General features: G+C 38.7%; 1 protein-coding gene across 1 annotated transcript in view; it reads right to left on the bottom strand.

Annotated features, from left to right (window-relative positions):
* Positions 1-8,083: 8,083 nt before the first annotated feature.
* Positions 8,084-27,046, bottom strand: part of tmem117 (transmembrane protein 117) — a 44,574-nt gene continuing 25,611 nt past the window's right edge. Inside the window, exons 5-9 of the mRNA XM_053319880.1 lie at positions 18,881-18,980; positions 14,990-15,087; positions 12,945-13,104; positions 9,817-9,946; positions 8,084-8,745 (exon numbers count right to left, since the gene is read on the bottom strand). Coding sequence (XP_053175855.1) covers positions 8,084-8,745; positions 9,817-9,946; positions 12,945-13,104; positions 14,990-15,087; positions 18,881-18,980 — 1,150 coding nt within the window. The remainder of the gene's footprint in view (positions 8,746-9,816; positions 9,947-12,944; positions 13,105-14,989; positions 15,088-18,880; positions 18,981-27,046) is intronic.

The raw sequence follows: 27,046 nt of genomic DNA, 5'->3' as shown, positions 1-27,046 counted from the left end.
ATGAAAGTAAACACTCAGACAAGTACAAATCCTCTACGCTCCCACAGTGCCTATAGCTTTGTGTTCCAGATTCAACTGTGGCTGCAGCTGAAGCTGAAGTATTAAGGATAGTTACCATTTATCAAGAGCAGAATCACTTCTAAGGCCTAACTAGAAGGAATGGGAACACAGCTTGAACTCTGAGACACAAGTTTTACCAGTTGACATTTTAAATGTTTTATATTTTTTGGAGATTGATTTGTGATTGCGATATGAATTTATATTGTCTTATTGTGATCTGATGTATATGTAACTATATCCCGTTTAATCCGTTTAAGTTAGTGGCATAGTTGCCACACTTTTTTTTTTACTTCTGGAATCTCTTGAAGTGTTGGTTTGACTTTGGGTAGCTACTGTAATTTAAGTTTTAAAATTAAAGAATAGGTTGTCTCCTATAATTATATCAATATCATGTAACTAGTGTGAATAGTCACATGACCAGGTCTCTTTACTTCCTGCCTGCACCTCCGTCTGCCTAAAACATTTACAAGAGGAAGTAAGTAAAATACCTTAATGTATTTTCAACATGCATCTTTTAAAGGGTCTACTACTGATATATAATGAGAACTATGTGCCTTCATGCATCTTTTGATCATAAGAAGAGTAAATAGCATAAAACATAGTCATAGTATTATGCTAGGTTAGGCTATGCTAAGTTTTATGCTAGGCTAGGTTTTAGGTATTTATTCTGTATTTCTTGTTTTTTTTCCTACACAACTTAAAACTATCAGAGGTTTTGGATCTCCTAGACCAGAAGTCTTCAACAGGGAAGTACTGCGGACCCCCTCGCAATTTTTTCCACAAATTGAAATGTCTTTAAATACACATTAACATGAATCCAACACACTGAAGTAAACAGATAAATTGAGGCAGAAGACGTCTTTCAGTCAGCAATGCACACATTCAGCGACACACAGGAAGTCTTTCAGACACCACTATACAGTTCTAGCAGTACTGTTATACCTATTGCACAGTTTTTGAGGTACAGAAAATACCGGCAAGGTGTTTTTGTTTTTGTTGAATAATACAGTACACTCATTTTATGGCCATGATGTCACAGGACAGTAAATGTTATTTCAGTCTAAGTTACTGCCACAATGTGAATTTATTTGATTCTTGTAAACTATTCTCAGGTGTCATTTTGTAAGTCCAATCACTCTTAGCTCTACAGTAATTTGTTGTCATTGTTGGTTCCTTTCAGTATGCATTGTCAACATTTTGGAAACAATTGTAACCATTCCTAGTTATAATATGTTATACTTGTTAGTTATATCCTGAATATTAATATGTGTAAATAGGTCAAACTGAAGAAATTGTGTAGATTTCGACTATGCTGTTTCCCACTGGCAACAATTGTTGCAGAGTATGTAACCTACATTTTCACTAACATAACCACCATAAAATGAAAAAAGTCATACATATTATGTACTAGGGAGGTCTAAGGAATGAAATGCATGCACTTATTTTACAGGGAAAATTTGGGGATTAAAAGGGATATTTCAGGTCTCTCTTGCAAAAGAGATCTTGATCTCAGTGAGATTTTCTGAATAAATAAACTAGCTAACATTACTGTATTCTAAGTTGGTCATTATATTAAACTGACAAATATTTTTTTTAAATTGTTTTTCCCCAAATGTATTACCTGGAAACCAACATCATATTAGTATTCATGAATAGGACAGGCTTTTTCATTTATGTGAGTAAGTGACAAAGCGAGAAAATAACCTTCTTCTTCTTCACCTTTTTTGATTGCTTTTTGGCCTTTGATTTGACACCATTAGTTTAGAAAGATTAGATTAATTTAGTTTAGCATTAGTGGATTATTTGGGCCATGTGCAAAACAACAAAAAATGTAGTTTAACCAAAATGTTAACACAAGGTTCACTTACTAGCTTTTTTAAGATGCCCTAACAGTTAGTTTAAACTGGAGCACTAGTTTTGATGTCACAAATCATGCTTGTAGATACATGGCTTAAACTCAGATATAAGGGGAGCATCAAGAAACTTTCCACTTTCAGCAGCTAAATGTGAAAACAGCCTTCTAGTGTCAAACTCTGCATGTACATCAATTAATTAAAGTAACAAGAAGCAAAATGTGAGGAGGGGGACTTTAAAGAGCTTAGTATGCCTAGTAAGTGGACCTTGAGTTAATATTTTTATAAATAAATCATTTCCCTACTTTCTGTGCATTGTCCAGTTAATCTGGCAATGCTAAAATGTGGCTTTTCATTATTTAGCAATCCTCCACCAAGGTTTTGTAGGTCAAGAAGGAACTTTTATGCTCAAGGAAAACTGTGTTGAATACTGGTGGGTGTGCTTTGTACTGTATAGCAGGTCTCTATTCTGTTTTGGAACAAAGCAGATAGAAAAATACATTTAATAGCAAAGAGCAAAAAATAGCTGCATTCATCAATTGTGGATTCTCTCCTAGCAAGTGTCACTGGCTGTTGAAGTTTTCAGCAAAGTAAAGCAGTGCCACAGTTACTCTTATATATTCACCATTAAATTCTTTACTTGATTTGACTGAAAAATTTGAATAAAAACAGATCCCCTTCCCCTCACAGAGGAATGGTAAAGCAGACATCATTATCACAAGCCCATGTCTAGGGAGTCTTCCAAGTGAGCTGTTGGATGTGTTGAGAGATTTATTTGAGCCACATGTTCCTCTGTAAGGTATCAGGAACCTGCAGATAGAATTAGCGATGAATTCTGTTTCCCTCATGGCCACTGGGGACAAAAACCATCTCGGGCTTGTTGAAAGGACTGAGGGGAAACCTGCTAGCTGGTTGGGACTGACTGCACTGATAAATTTCACAGGGTCTCCCAGAGTCACAGAGCTGTCAGCACAGAATGATGGGCCATGCCAGGACATGATACACTGATCTAATTGGAGGATAGCTCAAAGACAGTAGATTGCAGTTGATCTGTAGCTGTGGCTTGCTACAGCCCTGAGGGACTTTTCTGGTTTATATTTAGCTGTAGATACAACACAGTTCTTGTGTCTTTTCTGATTCTGTGGTAGAAGATATGTGAGTAGAGCAAATACTAAAAATGTGAAATGTTCCAGAAATGCCTAAAGAAAGCTTGGACTCAAAGACATGAAAAGATGGAGAAGCTTCTTAAACATTTGATCAAAAGAAGAATCCAATCGATCATGAATGCTACCAAGACAAATGCATCCACTGAAATAAGGATGTAGTCAATACACCCTTAACACAACATGGACATGAGGTTCCAACACCTCACAAACATTTTTGAAACTCCAGTTTTTGATGTGCTCTTTCAATTACTTCATGGTCCTCCAAAAATCAATATCTAATTTCTCAGCCCAATGGCAGACTTGGAAGAGGCTTCAGTCAAACAGCTAGTACTCTATAGCGATGAGATGTATTTTCCCAGCTAAACAGTAGGACCTCAGGTGTTTGTATGTCAGCTTGGTTTTCACACAGTTGGTATTTTTTCATACTCACGATTTCAAAGCATGTGGCTGATGCTCTTATTAAGGAAAATTGACAGCAAGCGCCAGGCAGGGTTTAGTGTTGTGAATGCAATTATACTTCACAGGACATGACCATTTTGGACTGCTGCAGAGATTAAACCAGTACTATCATGGTAACAAGTTAATCTGTTTAACTTCTTAGATTGTCCTTAAACAGTTTTCATAGCTCACTCCTCTGTACATCGCTTTATGATTCCAGTGGTTCCCAACCTTTTGGGTTTATAATCCCTTAAAATGAAGAAGTATGTATGTCACTAGCTGATTATGGCTAGAAGCTGTGAGCCGTTTCTCTCCAAAATATCTCTGATGTTGGTTGGTTGTTAACGCACCAGTACACTCCATTAGAAGCACTTCTTTGGTGGTCAAATAACTTAAGAAACCCCCTGTCCCCATACCTTTCTGATGTCAGATTAGGGTGAGGTATGTAGGACGATTTCTATATCTGTCTGTAATGACATATTCAACACACACACACACTCCACAGCACCTGGCCAGCTGTACTGAGGTGAGAAATCTGTCAGGAATGCTCATAATGAAAATGCTATCATGCTGATGTTTAGCAGGTTAGCAATGTTTACCATGTTCACCATTTTAGTTTAGTTTAGCAGTGATTTTGGTGGACCATGCAAACATGTGCCTAAAACACAAAGTACAGCTCAGGTTGATGGAAATGACATGACATGAGTAGCCTATTGGACAAAAAATAATTTTGACCTGAAAATTGCACAAGATGAAAAGTCAGGAGATCACCAAAGTCATTATACTCATCCTGTTGGGGACATGAATGTCTGAATGTCCATATTGTGTTTCTCTAAAATCCACAACTGTGAATCTCAAAGTGGAACTACTCCGATTATCATCATGGTCCTTAGATTCAGTATCACATATATTGATATCTATCATAGATGTACCAAATGTGAAAACAATTCATCCAAAAGCCGTTGAGACATTCAATAAAAAACACAAATGTCAACCTCATTGTGGTGTGTGTGTGTGGTGTCACAAAAGTCAGGAGCAATTTATCCCCTGGGATCATGAATGTCTGTACAAAATGTCATGGCAATCCATTTATTGTTGGTTACTGAGATATTTCAGTCTGGGCCAAACTGGTTGACAAACTGACACATACTAAAACGCAAAGATTAGAAAAAGATTGGAAATAAAATAAAATAATTTTCTGTGGCAGAGAATGTTATACGTATTGTTTAAATTTAAATTAAATTTACATCCCTTAAGATGTATCTTGTGACCTCTTGGAGGGGTCTCAACCCCAGATTAAACTAATTCTGTGATCCGTCTGGTCTCCTTCCCCAGACATTTTTGATCCAATCTCTCACTCATTTACGCGTTTACATGTCCTGTAAACAAATCCTGCCTGGGAAGAAAACATATAACATATTCAAATTGTTTCCCCCTGGCATAAATCAAACAGTGGACAGGCCCCTAGCAGGAGTTGTACTAATCTGAGCCGGGTGTCATGTGTATGCAGACTACATATTCAAGTGTCCTTGTGAAGATAGTATCATTATTCCTCATATCGTGGATATTAATTGGGTCAGCAGCTGAAAGAAGCTTGACCTGTGCTGTTGCTTGGCAACTATCCTCAAAGCATAAAAATGTAAACTAGAAGTTTTCTCGCTGGGAATTACATAATGAGATCAGCAACCTTGTTCAAAAATATTCTGATATTATTGGGTCTCACAAAGCTGTCAAAACTAAATAGTGTACAAAACATATATATTAATTTATTGGTAACACAAAGTTCAACAGACGTACAGTACACTGAGCAAACACTGAAAGAAGTTTTTCTTCCAAAAAATGCACAAACACACAGGAATTTATGCAAAGTGTCAGTTTTGCAACAAAACAAAATGATAATCAGAATCAACAACAAAGAGGAATCCCTCACTTTTAACCTAAGCACAATACATTATAAATATATTAGACCCTCTTCAAGACTAAAGAGGTTCTGCCCTTTGGTGAAACACTAATATCTAGTGTCTTCATAGAGCAGTAATGTAAAAAAAGATAATTACAGAACCAGAAGCTGCAAACCAATTATGCTAAATAAATTGACCTCTTCACAGAATGGCCTTTGTCAAAAACAAGTGTAGTAGCAAACACCTACACACTCAACAAGCTTCCAGTGCACACAGACAGACACAGACACAGATACACACACAGACACACACACACAGACACACACACACACACACACACACAAATAGAAACATGCACTATAAAGTATAAAACATCCTTTAGAGACACAAATGGACACACACACAGTCACACACACATACACTAACATGCTCACACTAGGAATCATGTATGAAGTCTGGTGTGTGCCACCAAAATAATTGTAGAGTTTTACAGTGTTTCATTCTAATCAATTAAATATAAATTAATAAAATATAATATACAAACTGATAAATGAAATGTATATTTAAATGGTGTATCAATAAACTCACAATAAAAACAAAATAATTTTTAAATGTAAAGTAGTGATAATTTAATAATTACATTTTTAAATGGAATTGCAAAATTATGAATAAAGACACTCTTAGGTGACACATTGTTTACACATTTTTAAATTTAAGAAATGTCTTAAATAAAAGGGATTGTGTAATTTTAAAACAGCAGACAAACATATTGTGAGATGTAGTATGACAGGCAGACACAAGTAAATGGAACATCAAAATGTCAAATTTAAAATTCTTTTTTAAAATAAATTTTGCATTGCATTTTCAAAATAAATGATCAATCTATAATTCAAACACAGGTAAGGAAATAAAATGATTGATTAATTTAAAATTGATTTAATTTAAGTTCATGTAATTAATGAAAATATAATGTAAAGCATGTAATTAATCAATTTAAAATTGCTTTTTCAAATGTATCAAATCAATTGATGAGAATGTATTACAATTCATACACTGTAAAAGTCTAGAATTAAATCAGTGGCACACTCCAGACTCAATATTCATGTACTGTTTGGTGACCACTGGATCTTTTGCTTAAAAGATGTTGTCAGGAATGGGTTGCGCTGAGGATGTGGTTATTTGTCATTTTTCTCTGTTTTTAGGGAAATAATATTCCAGGTTATTCTAGTAAATTACAGTATATTACTGTATAATGAAATAGAAATATATCATTGCACTCTGTCTATGATTAATACATCCACTTTGAATTAGCATTTTCCTTATGCAACAACATTTGTTCAAAGTATTATTTGGTATTTTTGGTCACAAAACCATGCAAAGTGATCCTTAAGATCTGAGTTGAAATGTGACAAACTGAAATTGAAAAATACATTTAGTAACATACTGTAGTAACTGTAGATTTAGTTAGTATTTGCACTTTACAGAAAATAACAAAAAGGGCATACTTTTTTGGAACAACAACCCATTATTATACATCATACAATAACCTGTGTAGCACAAGAAATTATGCAAAGTGTGTGCAGCGAACACTTTCAAAGCCAATTTATAGATGAATACTGCAGTTTTCGATTTGAAACCTGGGGTTTTGTACAGTAGGATAATGTTTCAAATAAATAAACAATTTTTCATGCATTTACCATGGCTGAAAAACTGCCTTTAAAACTTGTAAGGTTTATCTAGACATAAAGAAGCCCTGAGCTTTGGAGGAGAAGCCTCCCCTGCACTTCAATGGTATGTTTACGCCAAGGGCAAAACCACCTTACTGACTCTGTTGGTATTCAGTCCAGATGCAGCAGCCACATAAACAATCAGGAGGTGGCTTGTTGGTTAGCTAGTTTTTCTCTTCTGTTTGCATTTATTATCTCTCCAGATAATATCAAGTAAGGGGACATGAATAGGTCATCAGTGTACATTGATGTATGTCATTTCAACGAGAAAGATACATTTAAAGTTGAGTAAGCGAGATGCCAGAAGAGAATAAATTAAAATGGTGAAGTCAAACGAGGTAACAATTGTCAACGTGATATGAAAGCATATATAAGACATTAATATAGCAGACCATAACCAGGACATCTTCCATTTTGTTGCCTATGGTTGTCAGATTTCTGTCTATATCTCAACATATGAAAGATCAAGGCACTACTGTAGCTGTGTGGTACATTAAAATCCACCTGACTGCACTCTCATGACTGTATAAATACTCCTCTGATATAGGCACCAAAATAGTTGACAAAATTGAATTATGAAAATGCAAAATCCAAGCGAGCACCAAGTCAATTAAAAGTTGCATTCAGTTTTAAAAGATCTGCTTGTTATCAGAATTGCTGCCGTTTTAGAGGCTATTTTAAAAAAGACTGTTTTACAAAAATACATATTCAAAGAAATACAACTGCAGAAGCCATCAGGATTGGCTTGGCGATCATGCACCATCAGTTTGTCCTGCTTTTGAATCCCCTGACCAACTGTGTTCAACATCATTCTAGTGTTATTGTCCAATCTTACAGAAGAAAAGCAACAATTTAAGAGTATCACAAACTACAATTTTGAGCCTCCAAGACTCTAATTTCCAACCTGTCTGCAGCTGTATAGTTCAAAGTTTATAAGGTCACGGAGATAGTTTGTGGACATCAAAAGAGACTGCTGGTTCCTCCTGCGCTGCACTGTCAATCACAATGCTTGGATGTGTCTCTTGGGTTTCCGTGGAGATAGTAGAGTTAGTAGAGGGTGTTGCTCCAAAGTGTGGCCCATCCACTGAGAGAAGCATGGGTGTTCCTGATCGTTTCAGACTGTCGCTCATGGTCGCATGCATCTCCTCCGGTGTCACGCCCATCTCCTTGCTGTACTCCGATGGTGATTTCCTCTTTATACGCTCATAGGACTTGTCTTGATTTTCGTTGAAGGTCTCACTGTCCTGAAATCGCCCAAACAACCAGATGAAGAACCCAAAGAGGACGAACGCTGCCAGGCTCGGGATAAAGGCCAGGCACTTGACGTCCAGGCTGGCTCCAACGTAGCGGCTGTGGAGGAACATGTCCTGCTCCACATAGGTTGAATTGGTGCCGGGGTCGATGTTGGTAGAGCGCCACTCGTAGGTGAGTGTGCTGTGGTTGAAGTTCCTGAGTGTGTCTGGCTCCTCCACTGTGAAAATCTTCTCACCAGGCCCAACGTACTGACCATATTCATAGGGCTTGTAGAATATCTGGTTCTTCCACATGTTGAGGTCCAAAATTAGCACAAGGAAGATGATACCATAGTTGAACCACTTACCTGTAAGGAGACACATGACTTCTATTAGATTTCAAACTAGGCCAACTTTGACAGATAAGCAAGGAATATGCATGTACATACACACATTGTACAGACAATTTAACAGACAAACAGACAAGCTGATTGATGCACAATGCAAGCCCACTCCAAACAAGATTTAGAGGGCAGAGTCAGACAGACAGATATGCTGTCACATTCATTTATCAGGAATTCTCCCTTCCCATATAGCTCATGCATTGAGACGGATAAATCCATTTACAGGTGCTACTCTCTCTACTGTATCTTCTAACAAGATCACTACATTACCATGAGACAGCCATCTCCCCAGGTTGACTGATAGCAGGCAGATGTCTCCCCTGTTATACATGACATGATTCCCTTCCTCTCCCCGAGATATGCTGTTAATAAGCTTTTAGTTAAACCAGTCACGTTGTGCCAGAGCCATTTCCATAATGCTTAATGGATATGCAATGCATTAGGGTTAACAACCTTTTGCGAATCACTGAGCGTTTGAACAGCTTAACATTTAGCACAGGAACATTGGTTTTGCCTCTCTTGATGGCTGCGAGTCACCGTGTGCATGCAGTGGAACAAAATGGAGAAACCGTTAGGATGGTTTCAATTGGGAAATACACTAGCACACCAAGAACATTAAGACACAGACGTGAAGGACGACAAGAGATGTGTCTCACACGGCAGGGAGGAACATAAGGAACAGGAAGCATAATTCCAGCTGTGGAGGCACCTGTGTGCCACATCAGCTACACATGTATTATAAATGGTCGCCGTGGTTTCACCATCAAACTCTTCCCCACATGCAGGGAAAATGAAAACTAGAGCAGCTCCAGCATGTTTTGTATTCACGATATATTCAGAAATAGGCCAAAGTTATGTCTCCCTTGTGTAAATTTTTATTTCTTTCTGCTACTTAATCAGTTTATGACTATAGGTGATTAGTTTACTGTTAATAACTGCTTAGGAAAGCTTGAGGTACCCTTATTGAAACAATGAAATTACCCTGTAGTTTGTATGTATTTTGTATGCAGCAGCTGTGCCCATATCTGCCTGTACCTGTGATATGAATGTGGTATTCCTCTTTAAAGACACGCTTGCAGACAGGAAGCTTGACCTTCACATGCGTGGTTGACATTCCTGGTAGATTCATATCCAGGTCACCCATGAAGTGAGGAAATTCCCAGTCCTGAAAAACACACACAAACAATTATATAAAGTTAGTGTAACAGTGACACCGTAGCCTCAGCAAAAGAAAATTCAACACATTTAAATAAACACATGTCAAATATCAACCATGCTTTATTGGATGTTGAACACTTGGCTGAACTTTCTCATATCAGCTGATATGAAGTCTCTGTGGAATCTCTTGTAGACTGACAGGGGGTCGAACATGCCAGTTGCTGTAGCTTGACTACGCTGTGTGTTTACAGGCTTGTGGAGTGTACTAATGTGCGCAGGGATTTCAGCATGTCAAAACACATCAACAGGCACCCCAAACTGACATTTAGAAACTGCCCATGCCTCTGGTTCCACAGGTCCAGGTCTTTTTGAAAGTAGTTGATACATTTGGTGGTGACTGGTTTTCAGCTAAGGAACTTAAATTAAAGAAATACATTAATAATTACAAAGCATATCGCAAATGCAGAGGTGATGTGTGTGCATTTTCAAAAAATGATTCAGGGTGTAATAAAAAATAGCCCTCAGTTTTGAAGAATTTGTTGACTGTTTTTGTTTATTGTCTCAAATTATGTCAGCAAATATAAAGTGGCAGCTTGTTTGTGGCATGCTCCCTGCAATTAATTTAACAGGTCAGATAAGCCACTTATTTATTTATTTTTAAGTCTCTTCATAACATCTGGTGCTGGAGTTGAATCTTTCATTAAAAGCCAATGTCTTTTAATGGACTAACATTGCTCTAAACAGTAGCTATGTACATGAACATAAAAAATCATCAAACATTTTGTAAACTCAAAATGTAGCAATGCCCTCAGAATCTAACCAGGTGTAATTGATCACATTCTACATTTAAAAACAAGCACATAAAAAAAAGGAAACAGGTGAAACTAATGAAAATCACAAACAAAAAGAAAATTAAAATGTTTGAAACAGTTTCATTTTCTGTCTTAATCATGTTTGCACTTACACCAAGGCACACACAATTTCAATATTTTAAGTTCATCTATATTTCAACTCAGTTTCTGCTATTTGCGTGTTTTCCTGCATGAAATTACCACCAAATGTTAGAAATCACTATCCTCATGTGATCTCAATCTCCCATGCCAATATCTATGAGCAGTATAACAGCTTGGTGATGCCCCCCTAGATATTAATTAAGTCCTCCACTCATCTTTCATAGCTGTAGTATCTGTTGCTATAGCACTAACAGGCATGGCATTTAAGCAAAATAATGAGCCTCTACGACAAATATAGGAAGAGTACACTGTCAGGATGTATCCACATATCATCCACATATGTAAATGTGTATATACATATACACTAAGGTCATAGAAATCATCTGACATTCAGCAGGGAAAATGCAGAGAAACAGCACAATTACACACAAAACAAAAAAGTAAAATCCAGCTTGGAGGAAAATGCAGACAGGTCATTAATTGTGGCATTAATTAGTTTGAGAACAACAACACTCATCTTTTCTCATAGAGGTGAGAGATTAATTATGGCACCCTGTTCTCCATGATGGAGGTGAATTAAACTGTTGGGAGGGCTGTGGCGGATGAATTTTTATTGACTAACTCCAGTGGAACATGGTGACTGCTGTCAGTGCAAGAGCCCTGTAACAGCACAAGCTAACTTCACTCATAAATAACTGTAGTAAATGTGCTTGCTGTACACTGCACAGAAAATGAGAAGAGCCTTTCAAATCCATGCAAGTAGGGGATGATGCACCCCAATGTTAAAGAGAGAGGGGGTTTGTGGGTCCAGACTGGCGTGGAGAGTCAAACGGAGATGTCAAAACAGGGAGCGTGAATTTTCATACCACAACCGGTCTGTGGATAGAATTGGGAGGCAATATGATTAGGGAGCTGGAAAAGCTGGCCTAAGCAAGACACCAGAATTTGTGTAAAGAGACACTTGCAAACTGTGTGCTGAGCTCTTTCGATATATCTGCATAATCACAATGATTGGGTAAATGAATGGGGAAAACACCACAGTGTGAAGTAATTACTGGTCAGAGCAGCCTGAAGCCCTCCTTAAAATAATGAATGGTTTCAATAAATAAGTCTAGAAATCACTTTTAGTGGTGCAGTTGTTCTAAAACATATTACCATGGGAACTATAATAGTGTCCTTGCCAGGTTTCTAAGGAGTGTTGTATTTTTAACAAGAGAAGATATTCTCCAATGCAATCATGGTCTCCTAGTAATTAGCATAATCAACAGAGTAGCGAAGTGAATTTAAAGGATACCAAATATTAGTCTTGTAACATGTCCTCTAACACCCAGCAATGAGGCCCAGTGAAATATGTTCATTAAGCATTTGGAGGAGCCGTGTTGAATTAGGCGTACAGTGGCCTCTGGTTCTGGCTCCTGAGCCTGTGGCATTAAAAAAAAAAAAAAAAAAAAGTCTTCTCCTTCTCTTTCTCCTCAATACACACTTTTTTGTTTTGTTTTATTTTTTTTGCCCAGACAAATACATTTGCATATTCATGGGACACTGACACTGGCTTTATTGATGCACACTCTCCTATGGGAGGGAGGACATTGGGTGGGAAAAAAGAAGAGGGGTTAGAAAAAGTGAGAAAAAGTCCAATCTTGTGAGTCATCATTAAAGAAAATAAACTCGGCTCACAGGGGAATAGGGAGAAAAAGGATGAGTTCATGGCTGAGGTCTGGGAAAGAGGGATGGAAGGACTAAAGGATAGGAGATGCGTAGGAGTAAACAACAGTTTGTAAATATATATGTATATGTGTGTGTATGTGTGTGTATGTGTGTGTGTGTGTGTGTGTGTGTGTATGCGTTGGGGTTGATGTGTGCATGCGTGCATTTGTGTCCATGCCAACTAAGTGTGATCAAACACCCCTCTTGCTGCTCTGTGCCGCAGTGCCCCATTGATGAATAGGGAGGGAGGGGAGGAAAGGGGGAACTGGCAAGATGGGTAGAGGAGTAAGCCAAGAGACGTCCCAGCTCCCTCTTTTTTTAATTGGCCACAGGGGAGTGGTCTACCTGCATGACAATGAGAAGGTCGAAGACCAAGATGAAGGAAGCCAGGAAGGCTCTGGAGACCTCATCGCTGGGCAGGAATCCTCGGTTCAGGTTGTCCCAGCTGATCCAGTCCGTGCTGATGACCAGAACCACCACTGACGTCAGAGTGATGAGTACTGTCCTGTAAGACGAGAGGAGAGGAGAAGAGAGGAAAGGAGAGAAGAAGAGAGAAAAGGAGAGGAAGAAGGAAAGGAGGAAAAGAAAAGGGGAGATCAGACTTTGTATCAGACTTTGAAAAAACAAACAGCATGGTTAATATTTTATATCTCGTAAGACAAAAAGCTCACCCACATCGAATTCAAGAAAAGATAAATCACTATTCACTTTCTCTCTTTTCATGGACTCAATAATGTATTGAACAACAATTTTACCTGGATTTGAAAAATGGCAAGAGATAAAGCTTCCAGGAAGATGAATGTGCAGAGGACAACTGTCTCTGTTTGTGGATGCAGAGACAATGCGATTCAAAACCCTCCTGCATACATATTTCCATATATTTCCATATTTAACATGTACCAAAATATTTTAGTTACCTGTACGCAGTGATTGCTGTGTTTTTTTTCTGTGTTCATTCACACTGTCTGAATTTTGTTTATGTCATATTGTTGTAATTCTGCATTCACTGTTTACTGGAAAATTTTTCAGCCATCTAAAGAGAGGAACAACGACAAAGGCTAGTATTATACTCCACTGTGTACTTTGTCTCAATGTCACCCAGTGATTACTGTGCTGTTGTGTGCGTTCTCACACCACACATTGGCTGGCTGCACTGCAGATAGTGAGTGCCAGCTCATATCCCATTTCAGCAGTTAGGGAGATACAATTTGAAGGTTTTTTATTATTCCACAGTGGGATTCTTTTCCTCTGCATGGCCGACTTTTGGCACAGTCGTTTACAATTCGCTCCGACCCTTCAGCGTGTATTGACAGGATATATCCACCGACACATTTATCAATCATTTTTCAACCGCTGAATTTCAAACAAAAGCTTGTCAAATCTGGCATCGATTGTGACAGTGTGAGTCAGGGCATCCATCAATAAAATGAGGGGCTGCAGAAAAAGTCACAGAAGCATTCGTCTGCTTGCATTTTAATTGCAGGTGAATCAATTCAGCCAAGGATTTTTAAAAATATATATGTTTTAGGGGTTTTTGCCTTTAATCGACAGCTGATTGTGGAAAAGTAAACAGGAAACAAGGGGGGGAGAGAGAGAGGGATATGACATGAAACAAAAATCCCCAGGCAGAGTCAAACAAGGGACATTGCAGTTATGTAGCATACACTGTAACCATTCAGCTACCAAGCCACTCCCTTAGAAAGGCAATGTTAAACGCTGCAGCCAAACTGAAGTTTGACATGCCCCTGTCTCGATCTTACTGCGTACATATCAAACAGATGTCAAACTGTTTCAACTGTATCTTCTCTGCCATATATACCATATGTCCTTCACCTCTTACTCTGACCTTAAAATGAACCACTGGAGAGGCGTTTGCATGTCGTATTTGACTGACAGCACTGAGCCACTTTGGTGAATGAACACTGCTGGGACCATGCACTGGTGTTGTAATACATCTTAACAAGGAACTGTTCTACACGGCTGTCTCATAATGGGTGTATCATCAGACATGGGTTGCAGCATTTGTTTAGCAGTTATTTAGAGGTCGCAGCCTGTGGTACAAGAAGTAAAAGGCAGGACTATGGTTTGCCCTGCGACCTTGCCGTGTCCATTGATTTTCACCCTGTTCTTCTAATTAAAGGTGCTGACACTGAGTGAGGAAGATTAACACGGCTATTGACTGCGTGTTATCCTGAAATGGGCTGGAGAGACCACATAACACACATATGAGCATGCACACACATACAAGCGCACAAATGTCTACAAAGGAACATGTAATGCATTTAGCTAGCTGGTAGGATGAGATATTGGTCTGAAATCTTATCATGTCCATGAAATAAAAGGAAAAAAGATTCACAGGCAGGTTATCTCAGGGTGAGAAGACAATATACCAGAAAAGAACGATCCTGTTGTTGCCTTGTTTCCAAAACCTTCTGGCAGCTTTGCCCCAAGCTGGGTAGTGCTGATCCTGAAGCATCATATCTGTTACCTGCAGTAACCAAAAAGCATATTTAATTAGTCAATTACTTGTGAAGGTTGGATTGCAGAGGAAGTTAGGCCAGGAGACAGTTTTTCTTAGCATACAGTAGCATAAAGATAGGTATCATGAGGAGTTGTGTGAGGGGGGTATTTTTTGGCTTTGAGCAGACCTCCTGGAGTCTCAGCTGGTTGCCTGGCAACCTCATTGTGACAAAAAGACACCAGGCCTTTGGAAGAAAAGACAAGTTAGTGGTTTTCCCCCCTGTCTAAGTAAGCTAACTGCATGTGCACCATACAGTTATGAAATTATGTACTACTGTAGAAGTTTGATAACAATCCAGGCATTATTAGTGGGGTCATTTACGAGATACACTGGTGGTCCCGTTAACGCCTGTACTAAGCCATTCGACTGATGGCTCTAACTCCACTATTTTCCGACCAAATGAAAATGAACGGCTGAGGTGGTGTTTAGATAGACCTCATGGTGCATATGACGCTAGGTCGAAATTACGCCGAACCATCGCTTTAATGTTACATGATACAGTATGTGTGTACAATGATTTTAACAAAAGTTTGCTTCCAGCTTTGTGGCACAGTTTGGTTTGACTGGTCTGCACAGAGCCCTGACCTCCATCCATCCATCCACTCCATCCAACACTTTTAAAATGAACTGCCAGCCGGGCCTTATCACCCAACGTCAGTGCATGATTTCACTAAGTCTTTACTCAGTCACTTGTGGCTGAATGTTTTCAAATCCCTGCAACCAGCATCCAAAATCAAGACAGCTTTTTCCAAAAGCGTAGATGTAAATTTATAGCAACAGATTACATTTTTTCAAAGAGATTGTTTTCTCAATTAACTTTTCAATAATTGGATATGTGTGTAAGGTTTGAATGTCCCTGACTCTGGGACTTTTGTCCCATAGGCAAATTATAATATTCAATAATGTATATTGAATAATACTTTCTCCGTGGTTAAATACTTATGAGTCTTATTACACTCAATAAATATTGGCTTGTTTTATTATCAATGATGTGGTTGCACCTGTCTTTCCTCTGCCTTTATCAGCTGCTGATAATGTTTTCATGTTGTCAATCTTGCCGTTAAAAGTAATCAAGTGTAGAGTTTCTTACATTGAAGGAAAGCTTATTACTTTACACATGGGTACAAAACTACACACTATTCTTTGTGTGGAGCCGCTGCAGAGGCAAGGTCAATTCATCAATAAAGCGCCTCACTGCAGACACTGTGGCTTGTGTTGGGAAAGAGGGTTTGAATCAGTCAATCAGGGAGATGTTTCTAGTGTTGCAGCATTGCAAAAACAGACACTTCCTGTCTGCTCATCTAGTGAAGAAACACTGTAAATCTGCTATGCGGAGGAGACACAGAGGTCATCTTCAAAGTGCCTTGTTGAATTAATCAAATGTAAAAAACCTTGTGAGTAATTTCTGGAATCAGCACTTTGCTTCAGCCTAACTTTCTCTCTCTCTCTCTCTCTCTCTCTCTCTCTCTCTCTCTCTCTCTCTCTCTCTCTCTCTCTCTTTCTCTCTCTCTCTCTCACACACACACACACATACAAATCTCTGTCTCCCTCATTCACCTTCTCACTCTCTGCTTCCTCCTCTCCCTTTCGACCAGACTTCTACATTTCCCTTTCCCCTTCACCTCTGTTCTTTACTCCTTAGCTCCCTCCTCTTCCTCCTCCTCCTCGTCCTCGTCCTCCTCTTCCCCTGCCTCTCCTTCCACCCCCTCTCTTTCTCTGCAGTATACTGTAGAATACTAATGTGACCAGTGAGGGAGCTTGTCAAGTTGTCTCAGCTGTGTGCATGCTGGTGTCAGAGCCCCACTCCTCCCACCACAGGTAGTCCACTCTCGCAGGAGTTCTCCTTCTCTCTTTATGTTGACAAATGAACAGAGGTGGGTTTCTTCTCCAATATACTCTGTCCCATCCTGTGCATCCCTCGTTTCCTCTGACGCTACTAAGATCAAACCACATGTTACTCCAAGGATTTGGTAGCAAATTGAACTGGATCGGCACAGCAGGCTCTAACTTTGTGTGTTATTGGCTGAGAGGATACACACAACCTAGAAATTAGATGTATGTGTGGAGCTAGACAATATTTCTATATCTATCTTCCATATCCATATTATGAATTCATAAATATGATTTAAGCACTATTATTAAAAAAGAAAACTGTGGATGCATGAATACTATCCTAGTCCAAAGTCTGGACTAAGCAGGTGGTGCCAGAGGAATCTCATGTTGCAAACTAGTTCATTCAAAAAGTTGTATCCACTGTACAGTGGCCCTAACAGACATCTACAACTCCACTTCTCAAGCTTAACTCTGCATAGTCAGACTTGGCTCAGCTTTCATCAACCTAAAGCTGTGTTCATGTCATGTGGGATGAATGGCAGGGATAGGAAAGATTTCCATGTTTATGATATACAGAGTTGGTCATGTGAGGGTTAATGTGTGGGCATAAACAATATAACAATGAATCTATCAAATCTGGGTTTAATCATCGTCAACAACAGAATTTGACTGATGTGAGTCATCCATATTTATTTATTTTTGCTTTTTCTGGCACTTATTCCACTTACGCCACATTCACACTATGTTGGATGGATAGGAAAGGATCGGAAAGATTCTCATGTTAAGGCACAGCGAGCCATCACATCATCTGACAACTAAGGAATGTTGCACGATAACTGATCAATTGTGTGGGTCTTAAAATACTGTGATTTGATAAAGTTAGATTATATTCAATTTAGGCTTAATTACATTGAATGACTGACTTTGGCTGACCTGAGGTTCCCAGGATTGCTTTCAAACACTCATTAGACTCGTCTTAAGTCTTAAATCTTAAAGACAGTGTAAAGTGAATTCAGACAAGTCAGTTTTCTTCTAAACACATTAAATAGGTCATAAATGTATTTCTAAAAAAGGTGTAAAAAGCATTTCAACCATTTAGATTTGAATTGTGGAGCTAGGCTTCACAAACTGTGTTTCACGATTTCTATGTTCAGGATTTTAAAATCACCGCCAGTTTCCCTCTGATATGAACTCTGATATGATCTGAATGCAGCATAAGCACTGAGTCTGATATAGTGGAGCTGTATTGTAATTCATCAGCGGCAGATTTGCTTTGAGCTGAATGCCAATGGAAAATTACCATGCTGAATACTAACACTGGCATTTCAACATACCCCCAGTAATTACTGTAACTATAAATGTTACTGGATGTTAATATACAAGTATTTGGCAAGTTAACATTTAGTAAACGTTTAACTAGGGTTAGACATTATCAGTACTTTTTGGTACTTAAACTTAGAATCTTTCTTGCTTACATATTATTTGATCATATTCAAGCAAGTCGTTATAATATTCAAATATTATTGTATTGGTACTTATATCCAGCACCATAAGTGTGTTGGTATACTGTAGCATTTCATGAGCACTAATCTCAAATATAGCTATGGGAGTTTTTATCATGAACTTAAGTGCAGAACAAGTAATAATGTTGGACTTTGTGGTACTAAATGAAAAATCTAGGGTTGAAGTCTTAGAACTCATCCTCTGCTTTCCATTAATATCTGTAACATATTTACACATTGCCAACTCTAGAGCTTCACTGTATTTTCAGATTTATTTGACATCATTGTTTGTTTGTGTGATTTAAATTTGGATGTCTTGCTTTAATGATGTAAAAGTCAACCTTTCGCTCTGTAAATGCGCACTTATGACAAACTTATCTAATGTTAAGAATGTATAATTTATATGATAAAAGCTGGGATCTCACCATCCAAGCAGTGACAAAGTCTCCCATCCATGTCCCCACTGCAGCAATCTTCATAAAGCTCTCATTCCTGATGCCCATGTACTCTGTCACCATGTGACGCCTGCAAGAAACAAACACTGAGAATGAAAAGGACATAGAGTATGCAGTATACAGTATGTTATGAGGGTAGTAAAGGCGGGAGAAAAAGGAAGGAGCAAAGGACTGACAAAAAGAGCCAAAGGAGGGAGTCGGTGGAGGGCGAAAGAGAAAATGGTCACTGCCGCTAAGTATCATGATGCTAGCTGTCAGATCCAATCAATATCAATCTAATCCTATGAAAACAATGAGCAATGACTCCACCTTCTATAAAGCCCTGAGGATTATAAACCATTTACACCAGCTCAATGGAATTTATGCAGTATCACCACTTCCATTTGGTCCTGGAGTGTTTGGCAAATGATCTATTTGTTTGCCAAATTTGTCTCATGTCTAGTTGATTTCAAATCAACAACGCCACCCCAATGACATCCCTCCTGGTAATGCAGTAGATCTGAGTGAGCTCAGTTAACTGCAGCAGCTCTGAAGCAAAATATGGACTAGGCCAAGACACGCCATTAGAGAAATGTAATAGTATCTGATAAGAAATGACATGCTTTCTTTGGAGTCCTAGTTACGCCTTCATCTCTGTACAGTAACTGAAGATGAGAAGCTTTTGTTCAGCCCTACAAACCCATACACCCCAACACACTCTCAAACACACACACACACACACACACACACACACACACACACACATCACTACATTTTCACCAGGTAATAGCACAAGGAGGGGGGAAAAGTGGGTCAGTCGCCTCCTATATGGGACTTGCACTGGTGAGAGAGGAGGAGAACAGAGGGGAGTAAGGAGGCCTATTTGATCTCCTGGCAGCCAGTGTCTTAGAGGCTGAGTGGAGCAGGTGGGCGCCTATCACCCCCCTCCCCTCCCCCCTCATCCCCCACAGGTCACACTCATGAATATAATAGATGGCAATGGATAGGACTCTAGCTGTGCTTTCAAGGGGTCTTATTTGAAGTCAATGGATCCATTCGTCTTTGTTTGCCCCGGTCATTTTCTGGCCGCCAGCAAACACCAATACAAAAATGTTTTCTATTGAACAGAGGGCTCCAGAAAATCTCGCCTACAACCTTGCTGGCTATAGTTCATTTCCTATATAATGCATGTTTGTCCTTTATGGTTCATTTTGATTCAATCTGTTAGCTCATTGCATTAGGAGTTTGGTGTGCTGTTCACTTTGTAAATGAGGCATTGCCACACACGTCTAAACAATCTGTTGGAAAGCAGTGTAGGGTAATCCTTTTAAGCTATTAGCTAGCATAGCACCTTTAATAGGTGTTCATTTTTAATTAATGCTGATTGCTTCTACACATTATGTATGAGCCCATAACTGAGAAACATAATAAATGCTCCCAGGCAATACAAAACGATCATGATTAAATGGAGACAAGCCAGTGACCCAAAATATTAACTGTTTTCAACTACCTGTTTACATTAAACATGTGAGAAATACCCTTCCCTGGAAAGAACCATTATAAATCATAAGTCATCAATGCAGCATGCATTTAGCAGATTTGACAGGATTTTATTGACGAAAGCGTACAGTAGCACAGGTGACGTATTGCCTCGCTCAAGCTCGCAAATAAAATGGCCTTGATTGGAATGGCGATTTATATCTGCATTAAGTCAGTTAGACATTCAGTGGCTTGGCACCACTCCAGTTACCAAGGAGATCCCATTGGGAGTCATTTACCCGCAGCAAAATTCTAATCGATACTTCAGGAAATGCTGTCTGGCACCACATGCTAGGTTTTAAATCTAAAAAAAACTACCCTGCTGCCAACCCCTGCCCTTCTCACATATTTAATTGAGCAAATGTTACCCCTGTGCTGAAAAGGAGTTTTTTTTTTTTTGCAGAGCACCTATGATGAGTTTGGAGACTCTTCGCACTGCATGATCAGAGGCAGAACTCTCTAACTTATTCATGCTGACTGAAAATTTAATGGCCTTTAGAGCCGGATGACCTAATGAGAGAATTCAGTGTAGTGGAACATCAGTACAGTAGCACCATGAATAATCAGCCGCAAAATGGCTCCAGTGGCTTATTCGCAGAGCCAGTGGCAGTGTCAGTGCCAGCAGTGCCAGCTCAGCCAGCTTTGACCCTCTGTGGAATGTTATCAGGTTTCCCACACTTGTTCAGTCATAATATTCAAGGACATTTTTGCGCCTTTCAAAGTCTTGTTCTGTCGCATGCAAGAAATTGCAATTTTGCGCTATAGAGGGTACAGAGTTAGTATAGAGTCATGACATTACCTCTGATTGACATTAACCAACAGACAGGCCTTTTTAAATGTTCCACTGAAGTGGAAGATCATTGTTCTATGATTTTAGATGCATATTTGGCTTAGATTGCTCTTTTAAACACTTTAGACTATAATATCTCTCTAATCTTATTTAATTTGATGAAGCTTGAGCTTCTGAAGATATCTTTTTTTCTGTTCTGCTGTGATATGTATCACTCCTCATGTTACATCACAGTTCTTTCATCTATTCACTGTGGGCAAACTGGTGCTGATGCTTTTGGCAACATACAATACATCACTTACTGCACACCAAATTTATTCTTTCAACCTGCACTGAATATTGCTTTCTGGCAAGTTTAGATAATATTGCTCTTAAATTCCATTGTTCCAAAAAAAGTAATCAGAAATAATTAATTTTATTGATATAGCCCTTTTGAAACTCAGTTGAAACACATATTCACACATCTTAAAAGACAGTAAAAGTAAACTGGCTTGGACATCATGAGCAACTGGGGTTCCATGGACAGGCTAGAACAATTGCTCGATTGATCATTTAGTGGCTACAGACAGAACATTAATCAACAACAATTTTAATAATTGTTGTAGCCTATTTAAATAGAATTATAGATAGAATAATATACAGTTTTTTTATCATGTATGCAGAGAAAACGCCAACTTGTTCCAGCTTTTCAAATGTTTCTGTGTCATTGTAAATTTTATAATTTGGTGTTTTGCACTACTTTAAAGCGAAACAGGCTGTCTTCTTGAGATTCAGGAAATGAAGGTGGTAGTCAATTAGAACCATTTCATTACATTTTTTAGACTTTGGTTAAGACCACGGTTAATGGACTCATTGTAAAAAATAACCAAAGACTAATCGGTAATGAACATAATCATTAGTTGCAGCTCTAGCTGTGCCTTCAATAAGTGGACATGTTGATAAGTCAGTGCAGTGATATTCTTTGTACTGAATGACTACATGCGATTACATCATGAATCCATGTGGATATACTATGAAAGACACTGCTCAGAGGAGAGACCTTGTGAAGATATAAAGCTGAATCTGTAAAAGCCATTCAATTTTGAATTTCACCTTTTGTTAACAATCCACACTGCAACATAGTGCTAAAAACAATTTTGCAATGTCATACTTTGCTATAAACTAAGCAATTTGACCTCCATATATTTAATAATATAAAGTTTATGGTTTAAATGTATTTTTGTCAAAGGCGCAGCTCAAGGATTTTCAAGCCCCATGCAGCCCTGAAAATTAAGGTTATAAAACAGCATGCTGAGAGAGCTTTCACTACTGTTTGTCATCAAAATTGTCAGGATCCTAGTGTTTTTCCTTGTTTTCCCTTCCCTTTTGTGGGCGTGGGTCTTGTCTTGTTTTCCCTGTCTTGTGTGTGTGTTTGTCTGGAGGTGGGCAGAGCTGGAGTTAACCACTTACCTGCACACCTGCACACCATCAGCCATCTTCAATCAAGCCACATGCCAACAATCAGCCACTTCCACTCTCCCCTCGATATAAGCCTGGTACAGTTCAACACTCATTGCCAGATTGTCAGCTTACCTCCGTGGTAGTTTGATGTACATTGGCTCTGTAGATTTTGACTTGCTACGTATTTTGTTTCCTGCTAATCCTGACTGCGTTCTGTTTCCAGTTCCTGCCTTTGCCTGCTTCCCCCCGGACTCAAACGGCCACCACTGTCCCGCTCCAGCTCAGCCAATCCACAATCAATTTTTTTATTATTTTTATACCTCTCCGGATTTTTATACTTCTCCGTTGGTCCAGCTTTCGTTAACCATGACACAAATACCCTGATTTCTATTATTTTTTAGTGCCCACTTGGACATATATGCATGCTGGGTTTCATAAACTTGTTTTCTCTGTCAGACAACCAGTGATTTAGTGACCCAGGCAACTGAGTGACCTTTTCTGCCCTGTAAAGGCTGGATTCATTCAGAACATTAAATTGCGACCTTGACTGGCTCCACATTGAAATGCATTGCCAGTCTCCTCCCTGTGCACTACACTACAATACCCGCCGTCATACTTACAGTATACAACACTGAGCGAGCAGTAGTAGTTACCAAAGAGCATAAAGCTGTCAATACAGACTCTTTTCACTATCACTGTACCATCTCCCAAGGCAACTTAAAACCTCAATCACAATTCATCACTCAGCACACAGTCAGTCCACGTATTGTATTAAACTGGCTGGAGATTGAGTCCTTTATTCCTTATCATTCCCCTAGCTCAGGAGTGTGAGTGAATACCGTCGGGCAATATCCTGGACAGCACCGTATCAGACCCTGTATTTCCCCTATCAGTTTTCCATGAGAAAAGTGGGGTCCAAAACTAGGTCTGTGTGTCTGAAGTGCTTTTACATACACACATACTGTTTTTCACATACACAGCGTTTAAACATCTTATCCAGTTTTTTGATTATTGACAGCCATCTTCACAGGTGTTTCCCAAACTTGAGTTATGTCAGTTAGGAAAAAATGACCAATGTAATGATGGTCAAAATGCCTAAATAAATGGCTGACAGTGATAATGCAGAGGATCAATTTTCATTTTTGCTCTCATCCTCCATCACAGAAGATTAGACAGTGAAAGGTAGATTGGGACACCGTCTTAATCATCAGTTTGTTCACTTTAAATTTTGTCATATACCTGATACCCCTGGTATACATCCTATGGGTTTATGTCCCCATCCTTATTGCACATCTAATCCACATTGGCACACCACATGTGGGATTGGGATTGCCCAACAGCACACTTCTCCTGTCAGGAAACTGTAATTCACCTTCCTAATGACTCCTCAGAATTGCCACTCCTGTAAAAGGCATGTAAGTTAAGGTTGGCTGGTATGTCAGGAGTAAAGAAGCTTCATGGGTTTTCCTGCAAACTTTTACCTTAAAGCAAAGGCACCTCTGGACATTATGGCTCATAAACTATGCGCTGCTAGGATAAGTACAGCCAGATCTTCCTAAATAGATTAATAGGACTATGAAATAGCAACGATGAAAAACCTCTGTATAAACAAGTGTATAAAATATACCTATTCAAACAAAAACAAAAACGTAACTTTAAACAACTAATAAGAAAACCAATTTCTTCAAAATGTTTGTACAACCTGGCAGCCAGTGTCGTAGAGGCTGAGCCCCCCCTCACCCCCACAGGTCACGCTGATTATAATAGTTGGCGATGGATAGGACTCTGACTGTGCTTTTTAAGGGGCTTATTTGAAGTATTTCAATAAGAAAACCAATTGATTCAACATTTTTGTACAACAAAAAATGTTCTTGATTGTGGTATTTATAAATGTCAAAACATATTTTATGAATTGGTTTTATTGAACAATTGGCCACAGAACAGTAATCACTTAATGAAACACGGGAACACAACGTTCAGAATGTTAATGTGAATCTAACTGAAATATTGTCAGAGACATTAATTAATACTGTGAAACATAAGGAAGAGATGGCAAGACTGAATGTGGTGTAGCTGTGTGGTATTACACACACACACACACACACACACACACATACCAACACAATGTACAATACTCCCCATAGACATAATGTATCTATATTTCCGGTGGATACACACCGCCATCAAATGATGTTTTTTCCTTGCAACTACTGCCTCTCTCTTTGTGACAGTGACGTATTGAAGAGGACCTGGGCTGCATCACTGACGCTCCTCCTCTCTGTCCCAGAAAACAGCAGGATAATATAATCAGAGAGGAAATCACTGCCTCTAATAGCACACAGTCTGTTTCAGAGATATTCTGAGATGAGAGAAAATGACTTTGGAGGAAAAGCTTTACACTATCTAAACACTTGTTAAATACGTAATGAGTCATTTCTGAGATATCGACGTAATGTGCATGTGTAGGAGTGTAAAAGACAGCAGGAGATATGCTTAGAAAATACTCGTGGGTGTGTGTAAGTATGAGAGAGGTAGAGTGAGGAAAGCAAAGATAGATCAATAAATCTAAACTGCAACGCTACATTTTACAAATTGCAACAGGTTTAAATATTAAACCTTCATAGTAAAACAGGTTCTTACAAAACTGACAAGAAAGTCATTGTATTCAAACTAATAATAATCTATTTATTAATTTCTTAATTAACTGTTCAGTCAACAATGTCAGAAAATAGTGACATCTTCAAACTGCTTGTTTTGTATAACTAACAGCCCAAAAGCCAAAAATATTTAAAGCAGCAAATGTCACAATTCAGAAGCTGATATCAGAGAATGTTGCAATGAACGCAATTATTCAATCATATTTTTTCAGCTCTAAACATAGAATCCAACATGTTCAATATCCCAAAATCATGTAAGAAAATTTTGGAAATCCATGTTTTACAATTACAATATTCAGTAAAAGAAAATGCAATATGCCATGTGTTCAATGTTAAAATGTTTAAAAATGTTATATTGTGGTCTGAGCTTTTCAGTCCATATGCTTCTGAAGAATGTTGATTGGTGTGTCTGGTCACATCTGTCCTGGTTGACAGGATTTGGTTGGACAAATAATCAATACTGTGACATACTGCTGAAACGGTTTAAGGTCAGCGGTTTATAAACCTTTGAAACACAGTACAGTATAGTTTTCATTGCTGTTTCCAAAGGGCATTATCTATCGTGGATGATGTTCTTGTAGATTCACTTGTGTTGTAATAATAAACATGGGCAAAACACAGTGTTGTGTCACACCAGGATCTGTGTCAGTATGAAATCTGGTCACAGACCCACTCAAAATCATACATTTCATTCCATGTTTATTTTCTCAAAAATCAAGACCATAAGCCCAATAATATCACACTTTGCATTTTTATATAGCCTTGGCTATCTAGCAAATTTATGAAAACATACATTGTTTGTAACTGCCCTCCAGAACACCACATATACATTTTTTCTGATTCGGTACACATATTGCCAGGATTTGTTTGTGCCTTTCAAAACTGTTACAAATCACTGTTGTAACAATAAATCAATATTATGATCTGACAACGCAAAGGTTAAGGTTGGGTTAGGACTAGGCAAGTTTGAAAAACATCTTTGTTGAGCCAAAATGACTACTTCAGTAAGGTTAGAGGCCCTTCCTCATTACGGTTACAATAATAACCATGAGGTTAAGGTTAATGAACAGCTGTCCCCCTAAGTCATTTTTTTGATCCAACCATCCTAACCTCCTCACTCTGCAGTCTTTGTAGCATTATGATAACATCACCCAACTTACAGGAGTCATAATTCCTAAAGCTGCTAGAAGGCTTTGTCACCAGCACATAAACAAATGTCACTTTTGGATTTCAGCATTAAGGAAAGGCTGGATCATAGAACTTATTGTCAGAAATATGCTGCTCCACTGTAGACAGCAGCAAATCCCATACATGATTGCATGCAACAGGAGGCATCTGCATACTACAACATACTATTTATTCAGCCTTTTAAATCCACTTGTCCATGGTATTACCCCAGCTTAGTGACAGACAAGCAAACAGACAGACGAGGGGGACTAGCATGCACACAACACAAAGGATCATGGTAAACAAAGGCAAATACCCTCATACGATGGGTTCTAATCCCGCTCAGGGTATCGCTGTAGTCAAATGCCACATTCCCGCCTGCTCCCCTCATCAAAGATATTCACAATATTGCTTCTTGCTCAGTTTCCCCCCAATCCTGACATCCACCCATCTTTTCCTCTACTGTGTACCAACACTATAAAAGTTCAACAGCCTTACTGTTCCTGCCCGATGCACTACAGCTTCCTATTAGATCCCAGCATACTCCCTCCTTTCCTCCTTCAC

This window comes from Scomber japonicus, chromosome 5, assembly GCF_027409825.1.
Source record: "Scomber japonicus isolate fScoJap1 chromosome 5, fScoJap1.pri, whole genome shotgun sequence".
NCBI lineage: Eukaryota > Metazoa > Chordata > Actinopteri > Scombriformes > Scombridae > Scomber > Scomber japonicus.
The sequence above is the reverse complement of the archived record's forward strand: the minus strand, read 5'-3'. Positions and strand labels throughout refer to the sequence as shown.